General features: G+C 65.0%; 1 protein-coding gene across 1 annotated transcript; it reads left to right on the top strand.

The window, feature by feature from the left end:
- Positions 1–30: 30 nt before the first annotated feature.
- On the top strand, positions 31–21,883 carry PIK3C2B (phosphatidylinositol-4-phosphate 3-kinase catalytic subunit type 2 beta). Its single transcript, XM_075173946.1, has 33 exons — positions 31–252; positions 5,734–6,823; positions 8,548–8,648; positions 8,804–8,958; positions 9,117–9,237; positions 11,488–11,599; positions 11,707–11,786; positions 11,867–11,930; positions 12,171–12,317; positions 12,621–12,654; positions 12,991–13,186; positions 14,148–14,270; positions 15,151–15,318; positions 15,501–15,612; positions 15,687–15,829; positions 16,439–16,627; positions 16,768–16,861; positions 17,056–17,150; positions 17,228–17,408; positions 17,527–17,634; positions 17,721–17,813; positions 17,936–18,065; positions 18,345–18,481; positions 18,609–18,778; positions 18,953–19,109; positions 19,204–19,313; positions 19,438–19,639; positions 19,772–19,896; positions 19,974–20,091; positions 20,301–20,382; positions 20,480–20,586; positions 20,671–20,799; positions 20,877–21,883. The coding sequence occupies exons 2-33, from the start codon at positions 5,912–5,914 to the stop codon at positions 21,063–21,065; spliced, it is 4,884 nt and encodes a 1,627-aa protein (XP_075030047.1). The 5' UTR covers positions 31–252; positions 5,734–5,911; the 3' UTR covers positions 21,066–21,883.
- The last annotated feature ends 265 nt before the right edge of the window (positions 21,884–22,148 follow it).

Here is a 22,148-nt window from a genome sequence, read left to right as displayed (position 1 = left end):
TCCTCTGCAGAGCTCCCTCCTTCGGCTGCCCCGGATCGGGGGCTTTCCCATCCCAAATCCGACCTATCTTCCCGGGGCAGGATTTCCTCCCGAGGGTGGAAATACGTAGAAAAATGATGGAAGAGCCTTTGGCATCGGCCAGCTTCACATCCTGCCTCCTCCGGAGAGCTTGGACCAGACTGGACTTTGCTGTGCTATTAATAGGAGACGAATCGGCTTGAAGAGGAAGAAACTCCTGCCGTAAGGCAACAGGTTGGAAGCGAGTGGCACTGGCTGTTTTCAAGGTGTTTGCTCAGCCTGGCGTGGGCGGGACGGCAGCTGCCTTGTTTTATTTTGCTGCATGTGATGAACTGGCTGGACCCTGCAGGTCTCCACGTTGCAGTGGCGAGTGCTGCAGATCTGTCCCGGGGATGGGAGGCTTCGGGGTGCGTGGAAGGAGCCGTGTCCTTCGTGCCCAGCCCGCGGTGAGGGTGGCTCCTGGGGAGTGAAGCAGGGCTGGAGCCCAGTGCAGGGACCCCGGCCGTGGGACTGGATCCTGCGGGACAGGGATGAGCTCCGGGCCCTTCCTACCGCCCTGCCGAGAAATGCTGGTGACAGCTCCTGGTGAGGGGAGCCAGCTCCAACCCCCCTCAGGAAACCAGCTGGTTGGGTCCCGGGAGCGCGGCCCCGCGGCTTTTGGAGTTTGGCTTTTTGTCTGCAAACTGGGGAAAACAAATAGGGTTGCTTGAAAATGTCTGTCAGGTTTGGTTTTGGGGGGGAATCATGCTGGTTTTGCTGTGAGCACTTCTGGAGTGCTGGTTTTGCTGGGTTTTGGGTGGTGTTTCAGCAGCACTGAGTGTTGCTCCAGGAATGAAACGCTCTGGGTTTTGGTTTTGTTTTTCAATGACCTTTGAGACCAGGTTTCCTTTCTGGTTCCAAACTGGGGTGAAAATCCTGCATTTTGCCTGTGTCGAAACACCACCTGGAGACCCACCCAAAGGGCTTTCCTTGGTCATGACGTTCCCCGGGAGGTCCCAAAAGGCCCCATTTCCCCCCCATTTTGGAGGGGAAGAGGAGAATTGAGACCAGAGAGTTTCTTCTGGAGCGGGGGGAGCTGAGTCCCACCTGCTCTGGGGGTGCTGGAGCTGGGAGGGGGCCCTGGGAAGCTGCCCCCCGCCATGCCACGAGCTGCATGGGGCGAGGGGCCGGCTCTGCCTCGCAGATGTAGGAGCATCCCCGCTGCCGGAGCACGGCCCCGGGGTCCAGTGTGTCCAGGCAGCTTTGTCACCCCAGGATGTGCTGTGACTCGCAGCGGGAGCGATGGCATGTGGCTGGGGACGCAGCCAGGAGCAGGCTCCGTGTCCCCGAGGCAGGGAAGCCCTCGCCATCCTCCTGGCCGGGCAGGGGCTGCTCCGGTGGCTGGGAACGCAGCGGCTCGCCCTGTTCAGCCGGAGCGGCAGGATGGATGGATGGACCCGCAGCCCCAGAGGTGAAGGCTGGTGCTTTATCCTTCTCACGGCCGCTCCTCCCTCCGCTGGATTATAAATGGGTGTGAATTGTCTCCCCTGATAGGCATAACCTCCATCCCCGGCTCCCACACCCCGGGGAGGTGCCCCTCCGGGGCTTGCTTTGCTTCCTCGCCCTCAGATGTTTGATGTCTTCCCAGATGCTTCGGACGTTTCTATCTGCTCCCAACGCAGCTGCCTGCGAGGGGGAAGGGAGGGAGGGAGGGACGGGGAGAGCCGGGGGTGCGCAGCGAGCCCCCGCCAGCCACAGCAGCTCTGCCCGGGCTCCCGTCCCCGGGCACGGGGAGGCAGGGCTGGCTGCGGCGTTTGCTCCGCCGTGGGATCCCGTAGGACAATTTTCTGCTCGGCTTCCCTCGTCCCTCCCCGCGCCGAGCAGGTGCTGCTCAGCTGCCAGGAGCAGGGGTGGGCGCGGGGTGGCTGCAGGCTGTGCCGAGCTCCCCCCGGGTCCCCCCCAGCCTGCCCCAGTCCTCCTCACCTTCCTCCCAACCTGATGCTCAGCTCTTTGCACGAGGGCTGAGATCTGTCCCACCGATGCTGGGTGTGGGGACAGGGAGAGCCCTACGGGGAGCCCGTGCATCCTCCGCCCCAAAGCCCTGCAGAACGTCTGGCCCCGAGAGCCACCGCAGAGCAGGACCGGCTGGTGGGGAGGGATTTTGAGGGGCTAACAGAGCCCTGAGCCCTCGAGGGGGGGGACCTGACCACTGCCGTCAGGCTGGGCTGCTCCTGGGTGGGTCCGACCATTTTGGTATTTGAAAAATAAACTCTGCGGATCTGCCGGCATGCAGGCGTGAAAGCCTCACCCCAAGCCTCCCTTTCCCTCCCGTCCCAGGAGGGTGCCCCAGGGCGTGTGGAGCTTGGGGGGGTGTTGGCCAGGCTGGCAGGCAGGGTGCTGATGCTGGGAGCTGGACAAGGGGCCATGCTGCAACTAGCAGATGCTCTGACATCATGTTTAAAACCGCAAGAGGTTCCCGAAAGAGGATTTGGAGCTTTAGTCTCAGCACTGATGTTCTCGAGGGCTGTCCCGGAGGGGAGGTTGGCTTCATGCACCTGGGCAGTGCATCGATGGGGAAACGTCCCTCCGCTCTGCTGCTGTGGCCACGCAGAGCAGAGCGGCGGTTGCTGGTGGGTTGCATGAGGGATGTGGTGCCTGTGCCTGGCTCCCTGCAAGGCTGCAGTCTCCCTTACGGGGCCATGCTGGTGCAAACTGTGAAGAAAATTGTGTTAAACCATAATTCGGGGCTTAGGGCAAAGGGTTTCCAGTGGACAAGTGGTTTACCCTCCTGTGTGCCTCCAGCCGAGCCGTGTGCTGCAGCCGCAGTAACTCAGCACAGCGAAGCATTTCTCCGCAAGGTGGGATCCCAAGCTGGATGGGTCTCCTGAGGCTGACGTGACCGTGGCAAATGCCAGGAAATTTAAAGTCAGAAAATTATCCCTATGTTATTAGTAGTAGTATTTTAAAGAGGAAAAAATCTGCTTGTCTCTGCTCCTCTGGAATTCGGCTCCCGCCTTGGGAGCTCCCATGCTGAGACCTAACCCACGGCTCGCAGTCCCGGGTAGTTTTTGTAACAGGCTGCTGGGAGGAGAGGGGCATTCGGTGGAAACGCAGGTGGCCGCGTACCAAACCCCCAGGAGCAGGAGCCTGCAGCCGGCGGTGCTGGTTGAGCATCGGTCCTGCCGATGGCCGAGGACTTGGAGGGCAACCGGGAGAGTCTGGGGCTCTTCCACGTGGGTTTGCATCGCCTCGGTCCGGCTGCCACGCCGGCTCAGGAGGGAAGGGGCTGAGTCGCTTGCTCGGGGATGCTCATGGTGTCCCCAGCTGAGCTGACGTCCCCTGGCTTGCATGCAGCCCCCTCCTGCGTGGCTTTTTTCTGGCTGGTATTGGCACCACGGGGTTGCTGTGCCCAGCACAGGCTGAGCCTGCCTTCCCCGTGGGAGGCATCCCCGTGTCCCGGCTGCTCCAACGGTGCCGGCAGAGGCAGGACCAGGTTTGCTGTTGCTGCCCCGGTGCGGGTCTGGCTGCATCCCACCGGCACACGCGGGAGCTTCAGCTCGACCAGGCGGAAGCGTTTCTCTGCTCAAAACGTCAGGAAGATGCAGATGCTTCTCTTGGAGATGAGAATGGGTTTGTGGCTTTGTCAGCCACAAAAATCAGTTTGACTTTATTGCTTTTGGGTTAAAAGCAGATTTTCTTTGTTCAGCTTCCAGGAGCCCAGGACTGCCAGCTTTTGGGATTTCTATTTTTCCAGGAAAAGCCCACGGTTGCCGGCAGGGACCGAAATGCTGGGGAAGGGAACATTTCCAGCCAGCCGTGCCCCCCCGAAGCCATTTTTCCAGTTAGAAAGCACAAAAAAGCTGGTTGAGTGAGGTGCCTGGCCAGCCTGGCGTTGGGGGTCCAAGAGGGGACCCGTGCCGGCGAGGGGGTCAAACCCAGCTCGCTTGCAGGAAATGTGTTTGCAGAAGGCGAAGCCTGGGCCGGGCTAATTAGCAGCCATCTGGTCCTGCACGGCCCCAGGGTCAGGAGGGGCTGCTTGCGGGTGGGGAGGCGGTGATGAGTCTGGGGGGGCTGCCGCGGGTGATAATCAGCAATGGGCTGGGAGGGAACGGTGGGGACCAGCCTGGTGACGATGATGATGCTCCCCTCGGTGCTGTGTGCTGAAGGAGGGTGGTCACTGGCATAGCCCAGGTGGTTGCCCAGTGCCATGGGGTGGGATGTGGGGGGCACGTGTCGTGCCAGATGGGCTCCTCCATCGCTGGGGGTCAGAGCAGGCAGCGGCGGGGTCCTCTCCCCACTCCTGCACCTCGTGATTAAGGGATTTCCTGCTCCGCAAGTGCGGGCTCCCCCCGCCGTGGGCACTGAGGGAAGGTCCTCAGGTTCAGCGATGCCCGCAGCCCCCAGCAGCGCTTTCCAGCAACGCTTGCAATCACCGGGAAGGGGCTGTGTTGCACCCTTTCGCCCTAAATCAGAGCATCAACCAGAGCCCTGCGCAGTGCAGAGCGAGCGGTGCGGGGCAGAGGAGAGCCCGGGGCGGCAGAGGTCCCGTGTCCTCCCCGTGCTGAGGCTCCTGAGCCAGCCCTGGCCAGAGCCCGAAAACACTCAGCTGCCTCTCGGCCGTCTCCAAGGGCTTCGGGTTCGCTCCGCTCTTCTGTTTAACATCCACTTCGTGATTTATTTTGCTAGGAAGGGAAGAGGAGGTGAAACATCCTTCCCCGGAGAGCGTGGTGCTGGCCGGGCAGAGCAGAGCCCCCCCTGCGGTCACCGCCCTCCGCGGGGTTTGGTCGGGGGCCAGGGAGCGGTTTCCAGCCCGGCTGTTTTGCCTCTCTGCTCAGGCAGCTGAATGCGGCGTAAAGCTGGGTTTGGAGGCTGTGCAGCGCCGGGCGCTGCGGAGAGGCTCGGAGGGACCCGTGGGTCCATTCGAGGGGGCTGGGGCTGCCGGTGGTTTTTAGAGCAGAGCGTGATGCCCGGGTCCCCATCACCGTGCCCCGTTTCTTGCTCGCTGAAGCAGCCCGGGCTGGTCGGTGCTGGGGAATGGCAACGGGAGCCGGTGAGCAGCGGGCGCTCCCAGCTATCCCGGGCCATGCTTGGTTCCCTCTGCTGAAACGGGGTTTGGGGACGGGATGCTGCAGCCCTCAGACAGGGACAGAGCAGCCGGGTGAAACCCTCAGGACCAGCCATGGGGGGTTGGTGCCTCACTGCCCGGGCTGCTGCAAACTCAGCATCCTCTTCCCCTGCGCACGCGGTGGGGACGAGGGGGGCAGCACCCTGTCTTGTCCCTTCCTTGCCCTTCTCTCTCATCTTTTCCTTTCTGCTTCGAAAAGGCCTAGTTTTGCTGGCGGAGGCTGTCTTTTTCTCAAAGCTGCGGTGGTCCCGAGACGAGCAAGGCAGCCCAGAGCCATGTCCTAGGCACGCCGCTGGAGCATCGGCACCACTGCGACGCCCGTTCTGGGGCAGGCTCCCTGCGGCAGCGGGGTTGCAAGTTGAGTCAGCCCCAGCTGCAGGCGCTGGCCCCACTGCCCTCCCCGCTCTGCGTCTTATTTTGTCCTCGGGGAAATACGTCGGGCTCCAGCAATAGCCCCAGCAGCTGCTGCGGGGTGAACCAGCCCTGCCTGCCCTGCCTGCGCTGCCTGACTGGTGACCGTGGGGTCCTGGCGGGGCGGGGGGGAGCAGCAAAATCTTTATTTAACCCGTCGCATTGCTGAGCCCCTAAACGTTTCCTTTTTTCCATCGCAGAGAGGAAGGGCTGTACCACTGCCTGCTGCCAGCCGGACCCTCCTTAGCCAGCCTGCCTTATCGCAGCCTGCCCAGCCGTTAACCCTCGCCTCTCCCCTCCGCCCCGGCGGCCGGCGGTGCAGCATGCCTTTCTCCTGACCCCTGAGCCCGGGAGGAAGAGGTCCTGGTCCCCAGAGAGATGTCCGCCACGCGCGGCAATGGGGAGCACTGGAAATCCCTGGAGTCGGTGGGCATCAGTCGGAAGGAGCTGGCGCTGGCGGAGGCGCTGCAGATGGAGTACGACGCGCTCTCCCGCCTGCGGCAGGACAAGGAGGAGAGCCGCGCCAAGCAGCGGGGAGACCGGCCCCTCATCTCCTGGGACGACCCCGCCGAGAGGAATGGCTGCGACGGCATCAAAGCGGCACGTGGCCTCTCCGGCTCCGACCCCACGCTCAGCTACAACGTCCCAGTGGCGCCCGAGGGTCCCCCTGCACCCGGACCTCCCCCCGGCCCCAGTCCCCCCCAGCCGGACCCCCAGCCCTGGCTGAAGGGACCCCTGGCTGGCGACTACCTGTACATCTTCGAGGGGTCGGGGGGGGACTTCCTCAGGGAACCGCTCAATGGCACCTTGCCCCACGACGGCGGGGGCGGCTCCCCCAAAAAGCTCTCGCCACCCCCGCTGCCCCCCCGGCACCCTCTCTGGAGCTCCCCCGAGGGGAGCCAGCACTCGGGGAAGGGATCCCCCCCATCCTCCAAAGGACCCCAACCCAGGGACATCAACATGTTCTCGGTGGCCCACGAGCGGGCTCATGGCAAGCTGCTCGGCCGCCGCATCTCCGAGGAGGACCCCTACGGCATCGCCGACTACGGCGGCATCAACGACGCCATCACCTGCCTCAACCTGAAGTCCACCTACGAGTCGGAGGTGCTGCGGGAAGCTGCCCGCGGCTGGAAGGAGGGCAGGAGCATCTTCGAGAAGGAATCAAGCGGCAAGCCAGTGGCTCGGAGCAAGACCATGCCCCCCCAGGTCCCCCCGCGGACATACGTCTCCCGCTTCGGCAACCGGAAGAATCTGGCACCGAACAAGAACCGCAGGATCTCCATCGATCCGGTAAGAGGCTTTTCTCTCCCTGCCTTGGAAATGGGGCTGGGATGGAGCCGAGGTGCTGGGGAGAGCTGGAAACCCAGCGCTGGGGTGCGAACGGGGCCCTGGGCGCCTGCGGCTTTGCTGCGTTTGCTTTGCTCCGGGTTGGTTTCATTTGTCCCATCTCGGGACTCCTCAGAGTCTTGTTTGTGCATCACAGTCGGAGGCATCTGCACCCTGAGACGCCGTCCCTGGGGGTTAATAAGACCTTTCCAGATTGTGCATCTCCCCGAGGGGTGTGGGATCACGTAGTCATCGCCAGAACCCTTCAGGGCGGGTGAACCGGGGCTGGGAAGCCAAGCAGAAGGGCAAGTCCCACCTGGTCAGCATCCCGCTGCCGCCGAGCAGGCGGGATGCTCCGTGCGCAGCCATCCCGAGCGCTGCCTCCTCTCCGCACCCTCGTGCCCAGACACCGCAGGGGCTGCCCGCAGCCTCGGAGGGCAACCTGGCCATCGCTGTCATCCCCCAGGTAGTGCCCGGCCCCGCGGCTGGCTCGGCACAGGAGCACCCCGGAGCTGCCGCGCCGGGGATGCAAGCGTTGCCATCTCCGGCAGCCACACTGCAGGTGGTTTGCAGCGGGCTCGTGTCCCGCCAGCTCATGAAATGTCACAAGATCCTCCGGAAAGAGTCGGGAGTCTCCTCCCGAGAGCCGGGCGATCGCTTTCCTGTTCAGCTCGCAACGTCCTTTCCGATCCCAGCTCCCTTCTTCCCTCCCTCGAGCAGCGAGTGGGATATTTCCCCTCTGCTCACGGGGGCATCGGGGGCTGCTGGCGCTGCCGCCATCTCTCTCCCGGGGCTGCCAGGTCCCTTGTCCCCGCCGGGGTGCCCATTGCAGGGGCAGAGCCCTGGCTCTGGTGCAGCTCATCCCGTCTCCAGCAAGAGGAGGAGATAAATAACCGGAGAAGTCTCCTTCCTCATGGGGTACCCCCTCCCCAGGGAGCGAGGGATGCAGCCGGGGACCGCCGGCGGGGGCTACGTAAGCCACTCTCAGCTTTCTTGGTGCCAGAAACTAATTATAAAAGAGCATTAAAATTGTCTTTAGCGGCTGCTGTGTTCTCTGCCTTTCTCTGCCTCCCGTTAGCTGTTGGCTGGGTTAATTGCTCTGACAGTGGGGCCATTGTTCGCTGCAAAAGAGCAATGGAGGCCCGGGGACCCCCACGCGCGGGGGGAGCCTGGCACGGCGGTGCCGCCTGCCCCGGCACCGCGGCAGGAGAGCAGCGTGCGGGGCCGGGCACGGGCAGGGCTCTGCTGCAGCACCCCGTGGCCTGGGGACGGTCCCTGCCCGTCCTGCGGCGTCCTCGGGTCCATCTCTGCCCATCCTTTGTCTCCGCTGGGGAATCTCCTTGCTGGGGCCTTTGGAAACCACCTGGAAATGGCCAGTTTTGTGGGCAGGGGGCTGGGGGCAGAGAGACCTCGGGTGTCCCTTCCCTTAGCCTTGGGGAAGTTGTCGGTGCAGACGTGGGTGATGTGCGCTGCGGCTGGTGCCCAAACCCCTCCTCTGCTGGGCACGTCCCCCCCGCGCTGCTGCAGAGCTGCCTCTCCCCCGGCCGCAGCAACGCCGGGGCGAGCAAAGGCTCTCGGTGCCCGGTGCTCTAACAGGGGGATCCGGCAAACCCCGTCCCGGGCGGGCCATGGGCTGCAGCCCCCGGGGACGCTGCAGCCGGCTGATGGGCTCGTGCTCTGCCCCGTAGGTTGCCCCCCGGCCGCACTCCTTCACCAACGGCTACGAGCTCTTCGAAGTCTCTGAGGAGCGGGATGAGGAGGTGGCTGCTTTCTGCCACATGCTGGATGTGTGAGTACCCGGCTGTGCCCGAGCCCTTCCCGGGGCTCTCGGTGCACCCCGAGCCTGGAGCATCCCACTCCAAAATGCCCCAAAACAGGCATTTTTTGCGGGTGGGGCAAAACCCAAAGCAGGGCAGCATCTCTGACCTGTCCCTGCCTCCGCAGGCTGCGGTCCGGCTACAGCACCAAGGACTATTCCCTCACCGGCTTGGTGTGGAGCGCCGTCAACCTCAGCCCCGAGCAGCTGGGCCACGGCGTCAGTCTGAAGGTGACGGTGGTGTGTGACAGCCTGCGGGAGCCCCTCACCTTCACCTGCGACTGTAAGCGTCCCGTGCCGCGCAGCCACTTGCGTGTCCCCCCCTTGCAGGGACTCGGGGGTGATGTGAAGCAGGGACAGACCCCAGCAACACCTGGGTGGAGGATCTGGGGGGGGTCCCACCATCCCCGGGGCTCAGGGTGCTGCTCCCTCTCCCCACAGGCTCCTCCACCGTGGATCTGCTCATCTACCAGGCGCTGTGCTACACGCACGACGAGCTGCACACCATCGACGTGGAGGACTTTGTGCTCAAGATCTGCGGCTTGGAGGAGTTCCTGCAGAAGTGAGTGTCGTGGGGGGGGTGACATGACACAACCCAGACATCCTGGGGTTCAGATGCTCGGCCGTGCTCGCCCCGTGCGTGGCCTCGGCCGGGTGTGATGGATGGTCAGGGCTGATCCCGGCGTGCCTCTCCGCTCCGTTTCCTGCCTCCTGAGCCGCGGCGATGCTCTTGCCAAAAGCAGCATGTTGGGAGCATCTTTCCCGGTGGCGGGGGTATCCGTCACGCTGACCCCTGCGCGCCTGGAGAAAGGTCTGAAAACCAGGGAGCTGCCAAAAAAGCTCTTTGGAGGAGTATTAATAACAGCCGTGTCGCTGAGCGGAGCGGCAGAGCCCGGGGGCTCCCAGCCTGCTGTTTAAATTGCAGGAGAAGGTAGAAAAGGGACGTGTTGCGGGGGGAGCGGGTGTGGGGGGCACGGGAGCATCAGGGCTGCGATGGGCTCCCTCGGCTGCAGACCCAGGGATGCATGATGGGGACTGAGACCTGCATAGGTCCCTCCTGCCCTCCCTGCCTTGCTGCCTTTCCTGGAGGGTTTTGGGGTCTGACGGCTCGGGAGGGCTCTGCAGAGGAAGATGCAGCAGCCACGCATGCACAGGCACACACCGTCCTTCCCGGCGGCTCGGTGCAGCGAGCCAGCTCCCGCTGCTGGAGAGATGCCGTGGGCCTGGCCCTGCCACGGGAAATCTGCGGGAGCTTTGCCATGGCCTCCAGGAGCTGCTGGTTTAGGCCCTAAAGGGGCGGCTGGGAATTGCTCGGCCCGGGAGAGCCTGCGCGGCACCCGTGCGGAGGGCGAGCGGAGCCCAGCCTCTGCTCCTGGCTGCCCGGCACGGCCACCTGAAGGGGTTGTTCCCATCGGTGCTGAGCTCTCCTGCTGTGAGCAGCCCAGTGCACGTGTGCGCACGTGTGTGTGCGTGTGTGTGCATGTGTGCTTGCACGCAGCAGGGGTGCAAGCTGTTAACTAGCCATGGGTACAGCAACCTTCCCATACATCTGACCTAGAGAGCAAACCTCTGCTGTGGGTGGCTCAGGGCTGCCGGGGAGCACCCAGCTATAGGATGGATCCAGCCAGCTTGGAGGACATTTCCCAAAGGGATGAACCTCCTCCTTTTTTGGCAGGGAATGGCATCCTGGAGCGGGACAGCCCGTCCCCGGCGAGCGTTTCCCCGGGAGCCGGTGCCGGCAGGCGCTGCCATATCTCCTGGGGCCCTCAAAGGACCTTTGAGAAAGCCCTGGGACATAAAGCCCTTTTGTCGCCGATCTTTTCTTTCCATGTCTTCCCCCGGCAGAGGAGATGCTGGAAGTGCCAAAACCCTCTGTGCGGAGCCGGTCGGGCCCTTGAGCTCTGCAAACCAGCCTGAGCTGCTGTCACTTGCTGCCCGTTTGCTTTTGCAAGGCACAGGGAGGGGAGGCAGGACCAGGCAGGGGTGCACGGGATGCCGGCCCCGTGGGCACGTTGCTGCCTGTGCAGCTGGCTGCGGGCAAGGCTTCCTGCAGCGCCTTCCCCACGCACCTCCTCCCTGTCCTCCTGGCCACGGGGCAGGACACGGCACCGGTGGCCACGTGCCGATCGGACTCCGTGTCCCCGTCCCCTGCAGCCCCAGGACCCCCTGGGGGTGCCTCTCCCAACCCCCCCGCCGCATCCTGCCGTTGCAGCTCCATCCTGCCTGGAGCCTCCCGCACCGCCTCGGCACCGTGCCCATGGCTCTGCCATGCCGGCCAGGGCTGAATCAGTTCATTTTCCCCCGCAACTGGCAAAGAAAATGGGTTTGGACGGCGAGCTCTGTGGGTCCCGCTCCAGGGGGGCTGTCCGTGGCAGTGGGCACGGTGGGACCAGGCTGTCCCCCCCTGCTCCAGGGCTTGCCCCAGTCCTGCTGGCAGCTGGAGCATCCTCCGGCTCCTCGGGTCCCCCGAGCTTCCCACGGGGGACCTGCTTCCCACGCATCAGCGGGCAGGTCCCGGCACGACGGGCTCCTCCGCGCCCGCTCCTGGCTCCGTCGCGCCGGCTGGGCCGGGCACGGCTTTTTGGAGGGCAGCAGGGGAAGGAGAGAAAACAATAGCTTATTCTTCAGGTTTCCTAGCGCAAGCAACCCGGTGCCATGAACGTCCGTTTGCAGGCGAGGCAGCCACGGCCGAGCCCCAGCCAACGCTGCCTGGCCGCGGGGCGTGGGGATGTGGCATCCCGGGTTGAATTTTGTGGTATCGCATGGGATGGAGGGGGGCCGCAGGCTCAGCACGCCGTTTCTGTCCCCGCAGCAAGCACGCGCTGGGCAGCCACGAGTACATCCAGCACTGCAGGAAGTTTGACATCGACATCCGCCTGCAGCTGATGAAGAGGAAGGGGGTGCGCAGCGACCTGGCCCGGACGGTGGGTGCCCGGGTGCGGAGGGCAGCGCGGGGATGCCCGTGCCACCTCCCTGCTGCGGGAGCACCCGTGCGCGGCCGAGCTACAGCACAGCATCTCTCCATCTCCAGGCAAACGATGACCAGAGCCCCTCCACCCTCAACCACTACATCCACCTGCAGGAGAGACCCATCAAGCAGACCATCAGCAGGTAGGGGGGACACAGCGGGACCGGCCCCCCGTGCCGGGTGCCCGCCTGGCCAGGGCTGAGCTCTGCTCTCTGTCCCCTAGGCAGGCTCTGAGTCTCCTCTTTGACACCTTCCACAACGAGGTGGATGCTTTCCTGGCAGCCGAGGTGAGCACCAGGGATGGAGGGGGCATTTTTGGGGCCACCTTGTCTTATTTGCTGCAGACTTTTTCCCTTTTTCGTTATGGGGCTTTAAGGATGCATCAGAGAAGGGGAAAGGCTGTGAAAGTAGGGGAAACTGAGGCACGGGCTGGTGCACCTCCCCGTGCATGGTGTGTGGGCTGCGGGGAGCAGCCCCTGCCCCTTGGCTGCCTGGGGGTCCCACGTCAGCCCCCCTCTGCCCTCCAGGGAGACTTCCCGCTGAAGGCGGAGCGGGTGATCCAGTCGGTCATGGCCATCTGCAATGCCCTGGCTGCCGTGGAGTCCCAGGAGATCACGGCAGCCCTCAACCAGATGCCCCCCTGCCCCTCCCGCATGCAGCCCAAAATCCAGAAGGTAAGTGATGGGCGCAGGGGGGCTGGTCCCTGGGGGGTGCGGGACCAGGGGGCTCGGCCGGGAGGTGCAGAAGGGAAGCACATTTTCACATCCAACTTCTTTCCCTCCCTCCTCCCGCTGTACCACGTGGAAAATTCCTCAATAGCTGGGAGCAGGCAGCTGCCTGGCCATGCTGCCTGCTCCGGCAGCCGAGGAGCCCGGGCCGGTTACGTAAAGCGGCTGCCTTGGTGAGCTGCTCCCCGCCGGCAGCACGGAGCTGATTTTGATGTTGTTCTTGTGGTTTCTTTTTTTTTTCCTCAACAGGATCCAAATGTTCTGGCCAAGAGGGAAAATCGAGGTATTTCTGTTCTCCTCCTCCCCTTCTGGGCTCAACTTCTTGGTGCTTTTAATTCTCAAACCCCTCCTCCTCAATTATTAAGGCCAAAAATGTGTTTGAAACCGTTCTGGTTAAGAAAAGAGGGTTTCTGGAGGTGATGGCTGTTGTTCCTCCCCATGAACTCAGCAAAATGGGAAGCCTGATACTCTCCCTCTCACCCGCTTTGTCCCGGGGAAGACCTGCGGCGGTCCAGCCCGGGGGTCCCTCCAGCATCCCGACCCCAGCCCAGAGGGACGCCGGGGGGGGCAGCGGGGCCGGCAGCCGCCCCGTCTCACCCCTCTCCCACCTCCCCTTCAGAGAGGATCGTGGAGAGCCTGACGGCCGCCATCCTCAACCTGGTTGAGCTCTACTGCAGCACCTTCAACGCCGACTTCCAGACGGCCGTGCACGGGAGCCGGGAGCACGGCGTGGCGCAGGAGGCTCGCCTGCTCTCCTGCCCGCTCACCTTCACCGTCTACGCCACCCACCGCATCCCCATCACCTGGGCTGCCAGGTAAGGGCAGCTGCCTGGACCTTGCTCAGCCTCTGCCTGCCCGTCCTGGGGCCCATGCCCGTGTTAAATACACCGTAGCAGGGGTGTCCCTCTCCCGGGTGGCTGAGGAGTGTGTCCCTGTCCCAGATATTCAGCAGGCGGGGAGGGAATAAGAGCTAACCCACCCCAAGCCTCCGAAAGGGCAGGAATTTGGGGATGCTGGTGCTCGACGGGCGGTGAGGGATGCTCAGAGCCAGCTGATGCCAGAGCCTCTGGGTGCGAGCGGGTGGGATGAGCTCTGCCGTGCTCTCCCATCCCAACCCTACGATCCCCGGGGCTGCAGCATCGCTCCCGGGCTCGCCGTCGCCCTGGGGATGTGACAGATGGCCCCGATGCAGCGGGGCCGGGCTGCCCTCGCCCCACATCGGCAGCGTGCTCCTTTGTTAGGTGCCTCGGTGCCCGTACCCGCTTTTGGCCCCGCGCGGGGGGACGGTGGGGGTCCGGGCGGGCGGCAGGAGCCCGCCGCGGGGAGGGCATGTGAGGCAGCGGCGCCAGCAGCAGCCGCCCCGCCGGGGACCCCTCGCCTTTGTCCTGTCCTTAATGTATTCCCCCTGGTGACTGGCTCCGAACAAAGCGGGTAGCCTGGGAAATGCCAGCATCCCCTGACCTCCGGCACCCCGCAGCCCTCCCCGGATTGTCGCTCGGCACCTGCCACATGGCAGGGCCCCCCCGGCAGCCCCCCGTGTGATGGTATGCATGGTGGCATATGGTGATGGGGATGAGGGCTCCCGGCTCTGCGCCCCCTCCCCAGTGCAGCCCCCTTCCCAAGCCCAGCCTGGGGAAGGCACAGAGGGGCAGCGCATTCATCCACCCACCCCGCTGGCGTGGGGTTTGCCCCATGGTGGGGTGAACCCCTCGGTGCCGGTCCCCCTGCCCCAGGCAAAGCCCCCCCAGCTCACGAATCCCTCTGCTCCCCGTGCAGCTACGAAGATTTCTACCTCTCCTGCTCCCTCAGCCATGGCGGCAAGGAGCTGTGCAGCCCCCTGCTCACCAGGAAGGCCCACGTCTACAAATACCTCTTCCACCTCATCATATGGGACCAGCAGTAAGGCAGCACCCCGGCCATGGGGTGGGCAGGGGGTGCCCGGTGCCATTCCCTGCCTCCTCCTCCTCTTCCTCTTCTTCCTCCTCCCCTGCTCCAGCGGCTCCTCTCTGCGCCTCTCCCCGGTTTTTGGGTGTTGGAAGCTCTTGTGTCATCCCCGGGAATAGCTCCGGCCCCAGCGCCAGCCCTGCCCTCCCCGGACCTGCGTGTTTGCACCCGGGAAAGGGGATCTGCTCCAAAAATAGCCCCGGGAGCAGGCAGGGAGGCTGTGCCCAGCCCTCGCCACGCCTGGCATTCGCAGCGGCCCGGGGAGGTGGGGATGGGAAGAGGATAATTTTAGAAGGTGCCGGTGCCCCCCAAGGACAGGCGCCGAGGGGACGGCAGGGAGCAGAGTCGTGCCGATCCCCGGCGCGGGGCAATCCCCTGCCCTTGCCCACCCATGGGTGGGATGTAGCTGCCGCCCTGGGCTCCCCGGGAGCGTCGGAGAGGAGCCTCAGCCCTGGGGTCCCGCGCAGCCCCCCCCCAGCCACGGGACGAGGTCAGTGTGCGGTGGGGGTCCCCCATGGTGGCCCCCCTGCCCCGCGGTCACCTTCCCGGGACACAGAGCAGCAGGGCTCCCCGATGCCTGTAGAGGATGGGGGTACATGAGCAGCCGGCTCTCCCCAAACCCAGCTGCCTCCCAAGGGGTGTCTGCCCGTGACGTGGAACCTCCGTCCCGTGCCAGGGGGCACGTGGCACCCCCGGTGCCAGCAGCAAAGGCGTTTGTTGGGCTGGGCTGTCCCAGGGCATGCTTGGCATCCCAAGGCGGGGGGCTGGCTGGTGCCACAGGGCGGTGGCAGTGCCCGTCCCCGGCATGGCTGAGCCGCTGGCTGCTCTCTTGCAGGATCTGCTTCCCCGTCCAGGTGAACCGTCTGCCGCGGGAGACGCTGCTCAGCGTCACGCTCTTCGCCGTGCCCGTCCCGCCCCCGGGGAGCTCCTCCGACGCCAACAAGCAGCGGCGGGTCCCTGAGGCCCTGGGCTGGGTGACCACCCCCCTCTTCAACTTCAGGCAGTACGTGGGGTGTCCTGCCGCGATGGGCACGGCGAGGGACCATGCCAGCGTCCCCAGAGTGGGGCAGGAGGGTCCCCAGCGCCTTGGCTCAGCATGGGGACAGCATCACTGCAGCGGTGCCACCCTCCTGCCCCATCAGAGCAGCCCCCAGCGCCGGGCTCTCACCCCGCCTTCTCCTCCAGGGTCCTGACCTGCGGACGAAAGCTCCTGGGCTTGTGGCCGGCGACGCAGGACAACTCCAGAGCCAGGTCGAGTGCCCCCAACTTCAACCAGCCTGACAGCGTCATCCTGCAGGTGCGTCCCGGCGGCGGGGGGTCCCGGGGACACACACACACGTGGCCCCCGCTTACCCTCTGCCTCTGCCCCAGATCGACTTCCCCACCTCCGCCTTCGAGGTGAAGTTCACCAGCCCGCCGGCGGCCGAATTCAGCCCCAAGTACGAGTTCGGCAGCCTGGGGGAGGAGGACCAGCGCAGGCTGCGGGAGGTGATGCAAAAGAAATCGCTCTACTGGTAAGCAGCCCAAGGAGGCAGACAGCATCACCCTGTGGAGGCATGCACGGGGGGAACTGGGGGTCTGATCCTGCCTCTGGCTGCCGGCGGCTGGGGATGAGGCTGGAGCCTGGTGTTTGGCAGAGCTGCCTGTCGTCGGTCCTCCTGTGCTCTGCCCTCCCCGGCTGCCCCACTCTGGGGAGGGTCTCTCCAGCCACGTCCCCCGCAGCGGGGACAGCTGCCCAGCCCCTCGTCCAGCCCAGCACGGCCGAGCCGGCCGGAGTCCTCCGGCGCTGGCTATAAACGGGAGGATCAGGTGTCGGCAGCTGTGCCGGGATCTGCTGCGCAGGATGGTGCTGACGCTCCTTGCAAAATGCCTGGGGTGCACGGCCAGCCTGGCGGTCCCTGGGCAGGGGGACAGCCAGAGCCGTCCCTGCAGGAGCTCAGTCACCCCTGTGCATGGGTGCTTGGGTCCTGGCTGTCCCTTGTAGGGACGGGGTGCAGCATAGGGACGGGGTGCAGCATAGGGACAGGATGCCCCGTCCCCAACCTGCCAGCCCTATCCCATCCATGCCATCCCCTCCCTTGCCCCGAGCCTGAGCCGTGCCCCCCGTCCCCCCGCTGCCGTAGGCTGATGGACGCCGACCGCAAGCAGCTGTGGGAGAAGCGCTACTACTGCCACGCGGCGCCCGGCGCGCTGCCCATGCTGCTGGCTAGCGCGCCCAGCTGGGAGTGGGCCTGCCTGCCCGACATCTACGCCCTGCTCAGCCAGTGGACCTACATGAGCCACCAGGACGCCCTGGGGCTCCTGCACGCCACGTAAGCCACCGGTGGGCTGTGGGTGCCAGAGGGATGCATGCTTGGGCACCGCTGCCCTCCCCGTGCAGGCAGGGAGAGGGCAGTGGTGGGAATGGGGAGGGGGGATGCTGAGGATGCTGTCCCCATGACGCCGGCTGCAGGTTCCCGGACCAGGAGGTGAGGAGGACGGCCGTGCAGTGGATCGACTCCATCTCCGACACTGAGCTGCTGGACTACCTGCCCCAGCTGGTCCAGGTGTGTGGTGGGACCGGGATGTGGCATGGGGTGCATGCCGGGACCGGGACGTGGCATGGGGTGCATGCCAGGACTGGGATGTGGCATGGGGTGGATGCCGGGACTGGGACGTGGCATGGGGTGCATGCCGGGACCAGGACGTGGCATGGGGTGCATGCCGGTCCCGCTACGCCCCAAAACTCTCCCCGCTCCAGGCCCTGAAGTACGAGTGCTACCTGGACAGCCCGCTGGTGCGCTTCCTCATGAAGCGAGCGATCTGCGACCTGAAGATCACCCACTACTTCTTCTGGTGGGTTTGGGGGGGCCGGGAGCGGCGAGGGGGGACCCTGGGGCTCACCTGACCCCGTGTGCCCCTGCTCCGAGCAGGCTGCTGAAGGACGGTCTCAAGGACTCCCAGTTCAGCATCCGCTACCAGTACCTGCTGGCAGCTCTGCTCTGCTGCTGTGGGAAGGGGCTGCGGGAGGAGTTTGACCGGCAGTGCCTGCTCGTCAGCACGCTGGCCAGGCTGGCCCAGCAAGTGCGGGATGCCGCCCCGTCCGCACGCCAGGTGGGTGCCGGGGTGGTGGGAGGGGGTGCAGGGAGGTGCCGGGAGGGGGTGCAGGGGGCTGCTGGGCTGTGTCTCAGCCCCCGTCCCATGCCCACCCCATCCCATGCCCGCCCCGCAGGGCATCCTCCGCGAGGGGCTGGAGGACGTGAAGCAGTTCTTCAAGGCAAACGGGTCGTGCCGGCTGCCGCTTAGCCCCAGCTTGCTGGTGAAGGGGATCGTGCCCCGGGTGAGTGCCAGAGCCAGGGGTGTCGGGGGGCTCCTCTGCCAGCACCCGGCTCGTCCTGATGGTCTGCGCCTTCCTCCCCGCGGCAGGACTGCTCCTATTTCAACTCCAACGCCGTCCCCCTGAAGCTCTCCTTCCAGAATGTTGATCCCCTTGGGGAAAACATCCGAGTCATCTTCAAGGTGAGCCCGTCCTCCCAGCAATGCCCAAACCCCCGGCACGGCTGCCCCAGCCCACCTGGAGCTGGCTCGCCTTTGCCCCCGCCGCCCCCCGGCTCTGATGGCTCTCCCGCTGCGGCTCGCAGTGCGGCGACGACCTGCGGCAAGACATGCTGACGCTGCAGATGATCCGGATCATGAACAAGATCTGGGTGCAGGAGGGGCTGGACATGCGCATGGTCATCTTCCGCTGCTTCTCCACCGGCCGTGGACGAGGTAACCCAGCGTCGGGGTGTCCCCCTGCGGCGTCGGGCCCCAGGTCGCAATGCTTTCGGGCTGGCGACGGCACAGGGGGTCCTGGGGCTCTGCTAGAGAGGAGCTGCTGCGAGTAGCTGTGATCCACCTTTGGGTCCCATCCCACCAGCCCATCTGTAGGAACGTGGTTTTGTAGGCTTCACTCAACAGTGATGGCTGGGGAGCGGCTGGGTTGGTGGCAAAGGGGGGCTGGGGTCTCGGTGGGATGGATGTGTCTCACCCTGCTGTCCCGGCTGCCAGGCATGGTGGAGATGATCCCCAACGCCGAGACCCTACGCAAAATCCAGGTGGAACACGGCGTGACGGGCTCCTTCAAAGACCGGCCGCTGGCAGACTGGCTGCAGAAACACAACCCCGAGGAGGACGAATACGAGAAGGTGAGGAAGAGCCTGGCAGGGTCCCCACTCCTCGTGCCACCCTCTTCAGGGACGAGATCTGTCATTTCCCAACATGTCCAGCCTTTCTCCATGCCTGGTGGCTCCATCCTTCCCTCCCTCCTCCCAGGCCGTGGAGAACTTCATCTACTCCTGCGCCGGCTGCTGCGTGGCCACCTACGTGCTGGGGATCTGCGACCGGCACAATGACAACATCATGCTGAAGACCACTGGTCACATGTTTCACATCGATTTCGGCAGGTTCCTGGGCCACGCGCAGATGTTCGGCAACATCAAGAGGTGAGAAACGCCTGCAGCATTCCCTTCCCCCTCGCCTGGGCTCATCCCTGCGGGGCTGCGGCTCTTTAGCATTGGGGTTCACCCCAATTTCATGGGATGAAATCTCGTGCTGTGGTCCCGGTGGTGGGTGACCCCCAGCCACGCTCACTTTTTGTCCCCGCTTCCCCGGTGTAGGGACCGGGCACCCTTTGTCTTCACTTCGGACATGGCGTACGTCATCAACGGGGGGGACAAGCCCTCCAGCCGCTTCCACGACTTCGTCGACCTGTGCTGCCAGGCCTACAACCTGATCCGCAAGCACACCCACCTCTTCCTCAACCTGCTGGGGCTGGTGAGAGCTGGAGGGGCCACATGCCCGTCCCCCCAGGCACAGCAGAGGGGTCCTCCTGCCACCGCCTGCCCTCACCCCCTGCCTTGCCTCCCAGATGCTGTCCTGTGGCATCCCCGAGCTCTCCGACCTGGAGGACCTCAAGTACGTCTACGATGCCCTGAGGCCGCAGGACTCTGATGCCGACGCCACCACCTACTTCACCAGGTAGAGGACATGGGTGGGTGACAGGGCAGGAGAGGATGGAGGGAGCCCATGGAGGGAGACACGGTCGCCAGCTTGGCACGCTGTTGGGCTCCTCTGTGCTGAAGACAAGGTGGCCTCGTTGCAGGTTGATCGAGTCCAGCCTGGGCAGCGTGGCCACCAAGCTCAACTTCTTCATTCACAACCTGGCGCAGATGAAGTTCACGGGCTCCGACGCCCGCCCGACCCTCTCCTTCGCCCCCCGCACGCACACCATCAAGACGTCCGGCCGGATCCGCGATGTCTTCCTCTGCCGCCACGAGAGGGTCTTCAACCCCAGCAAGGGCTACGTGAGTGGGGACAGTTGGGGACAGGCAAAGGGACGACTCGGGTGGTTCTGTCCCAGTGCTCCTTCCCGGCCCCATACGGGCTCGGGGCACCCCGCGGTCCCCATCCCACATCGCAGCCCCATCTCCCCACAGACCTATGTGGTGAAGGTGCAGCGGGAGAGCCCGGGGGAGGTGACCTTCGTGCAGCGCACCTTCGAGGAGTTCCAGGAGCTGCACAACAAGCTGCGCCTCCTCTTCCCCTCCTCGCTGCTGCCCAGGTACCTCCGCAGACCCCCGGCAGAGCCCCGGGGCTCCCCGCCACCCCCTGGGCTTTGCTCAGTGTCCGTCCCCACAGCTTCCCCAGCAGGTTCGTCATCGGGCGGTCGCGGGGCGAAGCGGTGGCCGAGCGGCGGAAGGAGGAGTTGAACGGCTACATCTGGCACCTCATCCACGCGGCCCCCGAGGTGGCGGAGGTGCGGAGCTGGGGGGGGTCCCAGCAGGGTGGAGGGGGGCTGCTGCTTCCCGAGAGGTGGGGATGGTGCCAGCGATGCTGGCGAGGTGGGAAAGTGCTTGGGGGCCAATGCACTATGTAAAGCATCGGTGCATGCACTGTGCATCGGTCCCAAATGGCGGGGGACGTGGTCACCACCGTCACCACTAATGTCACCTCCTCACCCCACAGTGTGACCTCATCTACACCTTCTTCCACCCCCTGCCACGGGATGAGAAGGCAGCTGGCACCAACCCGACCCCAAAGCCGGCAGGTAGGAGGGCTGGCGGCTGTGCCGGCAGCCGGCTGGCACCGCGCGGGGCAATGGCGAGGGGCTCCCGTCCCACCCGCGCCCCTCTTCTCCTCTTCAGACGCCACGTGGGCTCGGCCCCTGGGGAAGGTCGGAGGGGAGGTGAAGCTCTCCATCTCCTACAAGAACAACAAGCTCTTCATCATGGTGATGCACATCCGGGGGCTGGTAGGTGCGCGGCACCCGGTAGCAGTGGGCTGGGGGTCTGCCCCACTGCCGGGCTCATGGGGTCCCCCCTGCTCTGCCCCACAGCCACCACTGCAGGATGGCAATGACCCTGACCCCTACGTCAAGACTTACCTGCTGCCCGACCCCCAAAAAACCACCAAGAGGAAAACCAAAGTGGCCCGAAAAACCTGCAACCCCACCTACAACGAGATGGTACGTGGGATGGGGCTGGGGCTGGGGGGGTCCGGCGGGGGGCCATGGCTGAGGGTCTGCTCCGTTCTGCCCCGCAGCTGGTCTACGACGGGATCCCCAGGGGGGACCTGCAGCAGCGGGAGCTGCGCCTGAGCGTGCTGAGCGAGGAAGGCTTCTGGGAGAACATCCTCCTCGGGGAGGTCGGCATCCGCCTGCGGGACCTCGACCTGGCCCAGGAGAAGATGGGCTGGTTCGCCCTGGGATCCCGCGGCCACGGCACCCTCTGAGGTCCCACCGCCGGGGCTGGGGACCCACGGCACCGCCGCCACGGCTCTGCTCACCCTGGGATGTGCCCGTAGGGACCGGGCGTCGATCGGCGCTGCTGCAGGCGTCTTCTTTTTTAAGTTTACCTTGTGTCAAGGGAGCAACGTGGGGAGGGAGGGGTAGGGAGGACCGGTGGGGCGCTTCGGGGGGGTATTTCTTCCTTTGGGATATCTGTATTTTAATTTTTTTTAATAATGAGTAGCGTGCGGCCAGGCACCGGGGTGGAGAGGAGAGGGGAGGCATCGCGGAGGTTCGCTTTGGGCTGGGGGTGTGTGTACCCCCAGAGCCCTGGGTACATCTCCAGCCAGGAGCTGCCTGCCCAGATCCAGGCGATTCCCATGCCGGGGAATTCGCTCCCAAAGGAGAGCCGTGTGGTGGGGCTGTGCATGGAGCCGGTCCCATGTGGCTGATCCCCCCCAACGCCACGGGAAGGGGACCGCCGGCCACCCTTCCCGTCCCCGTGCCGGCGGGGACATCCATCTCCTCATCTGCCATCCAGCCCCGGAGCCGGGGACGCCTGCGCCGGGGTGCGGGCTTGGTGCCTGTGGTGCTTTGTTTACAGCGAGAGCTCCGTAAACGGACGAAATGTTTCTCAGGATCGAGAATAATGAACTTAACCTTTATATTAAAAGTTTTAAATATTGTATCTAGTGGGAGGTGGAGGGCGGGGGGAGCAGCCTGGCCCCGCCGGCGGCTGGGGCTGCTGGAGCTGGCACCCTCCTGCGGTCGGGACCCTCCTGCCTGTAACACGGTGGCGTGAAAATAAAGGCGATGAAACGCACGGGGTGGTGTGTGGGCCCTGCCCGCACCTCTGCCCGCACCTCTGCCCGCACCTCTGCCCGCCACAGGACCCAGGAGTCAGAGTCCTGGGGGGACGGGGGCTTGGCTCCCTCGGTCCCCAGGCACTCGCAGGGACCCTGGCCCCCTCCAGCTCGTCTCCCCAGTAATTATCCCTCGGCCACCGTTATCCCGGTGACGGCCACCGTTATCCCGTGGACTGACGAAACGCACCCACAAATGGCTGATTAACACCGACGGGGAGTGGG

Source organism: Calonectris borealis, chromosome 26, assembly GCF_964195595.1.
Source record: "Calonectris borealis chromosome 26, bCalBor7.hap1.2, whole genome shotgun sequence".
Taxonomy (NCBI): domain Eukaryota; kingdom Metazoa; phylum Chordata; class Aves; order Procellariiformes; family Procellariidae; genus Calonectris; species Calonectris borealis.
This window is presented reverse-complemented; position numbering and strand designations above follow the sequence as displayed.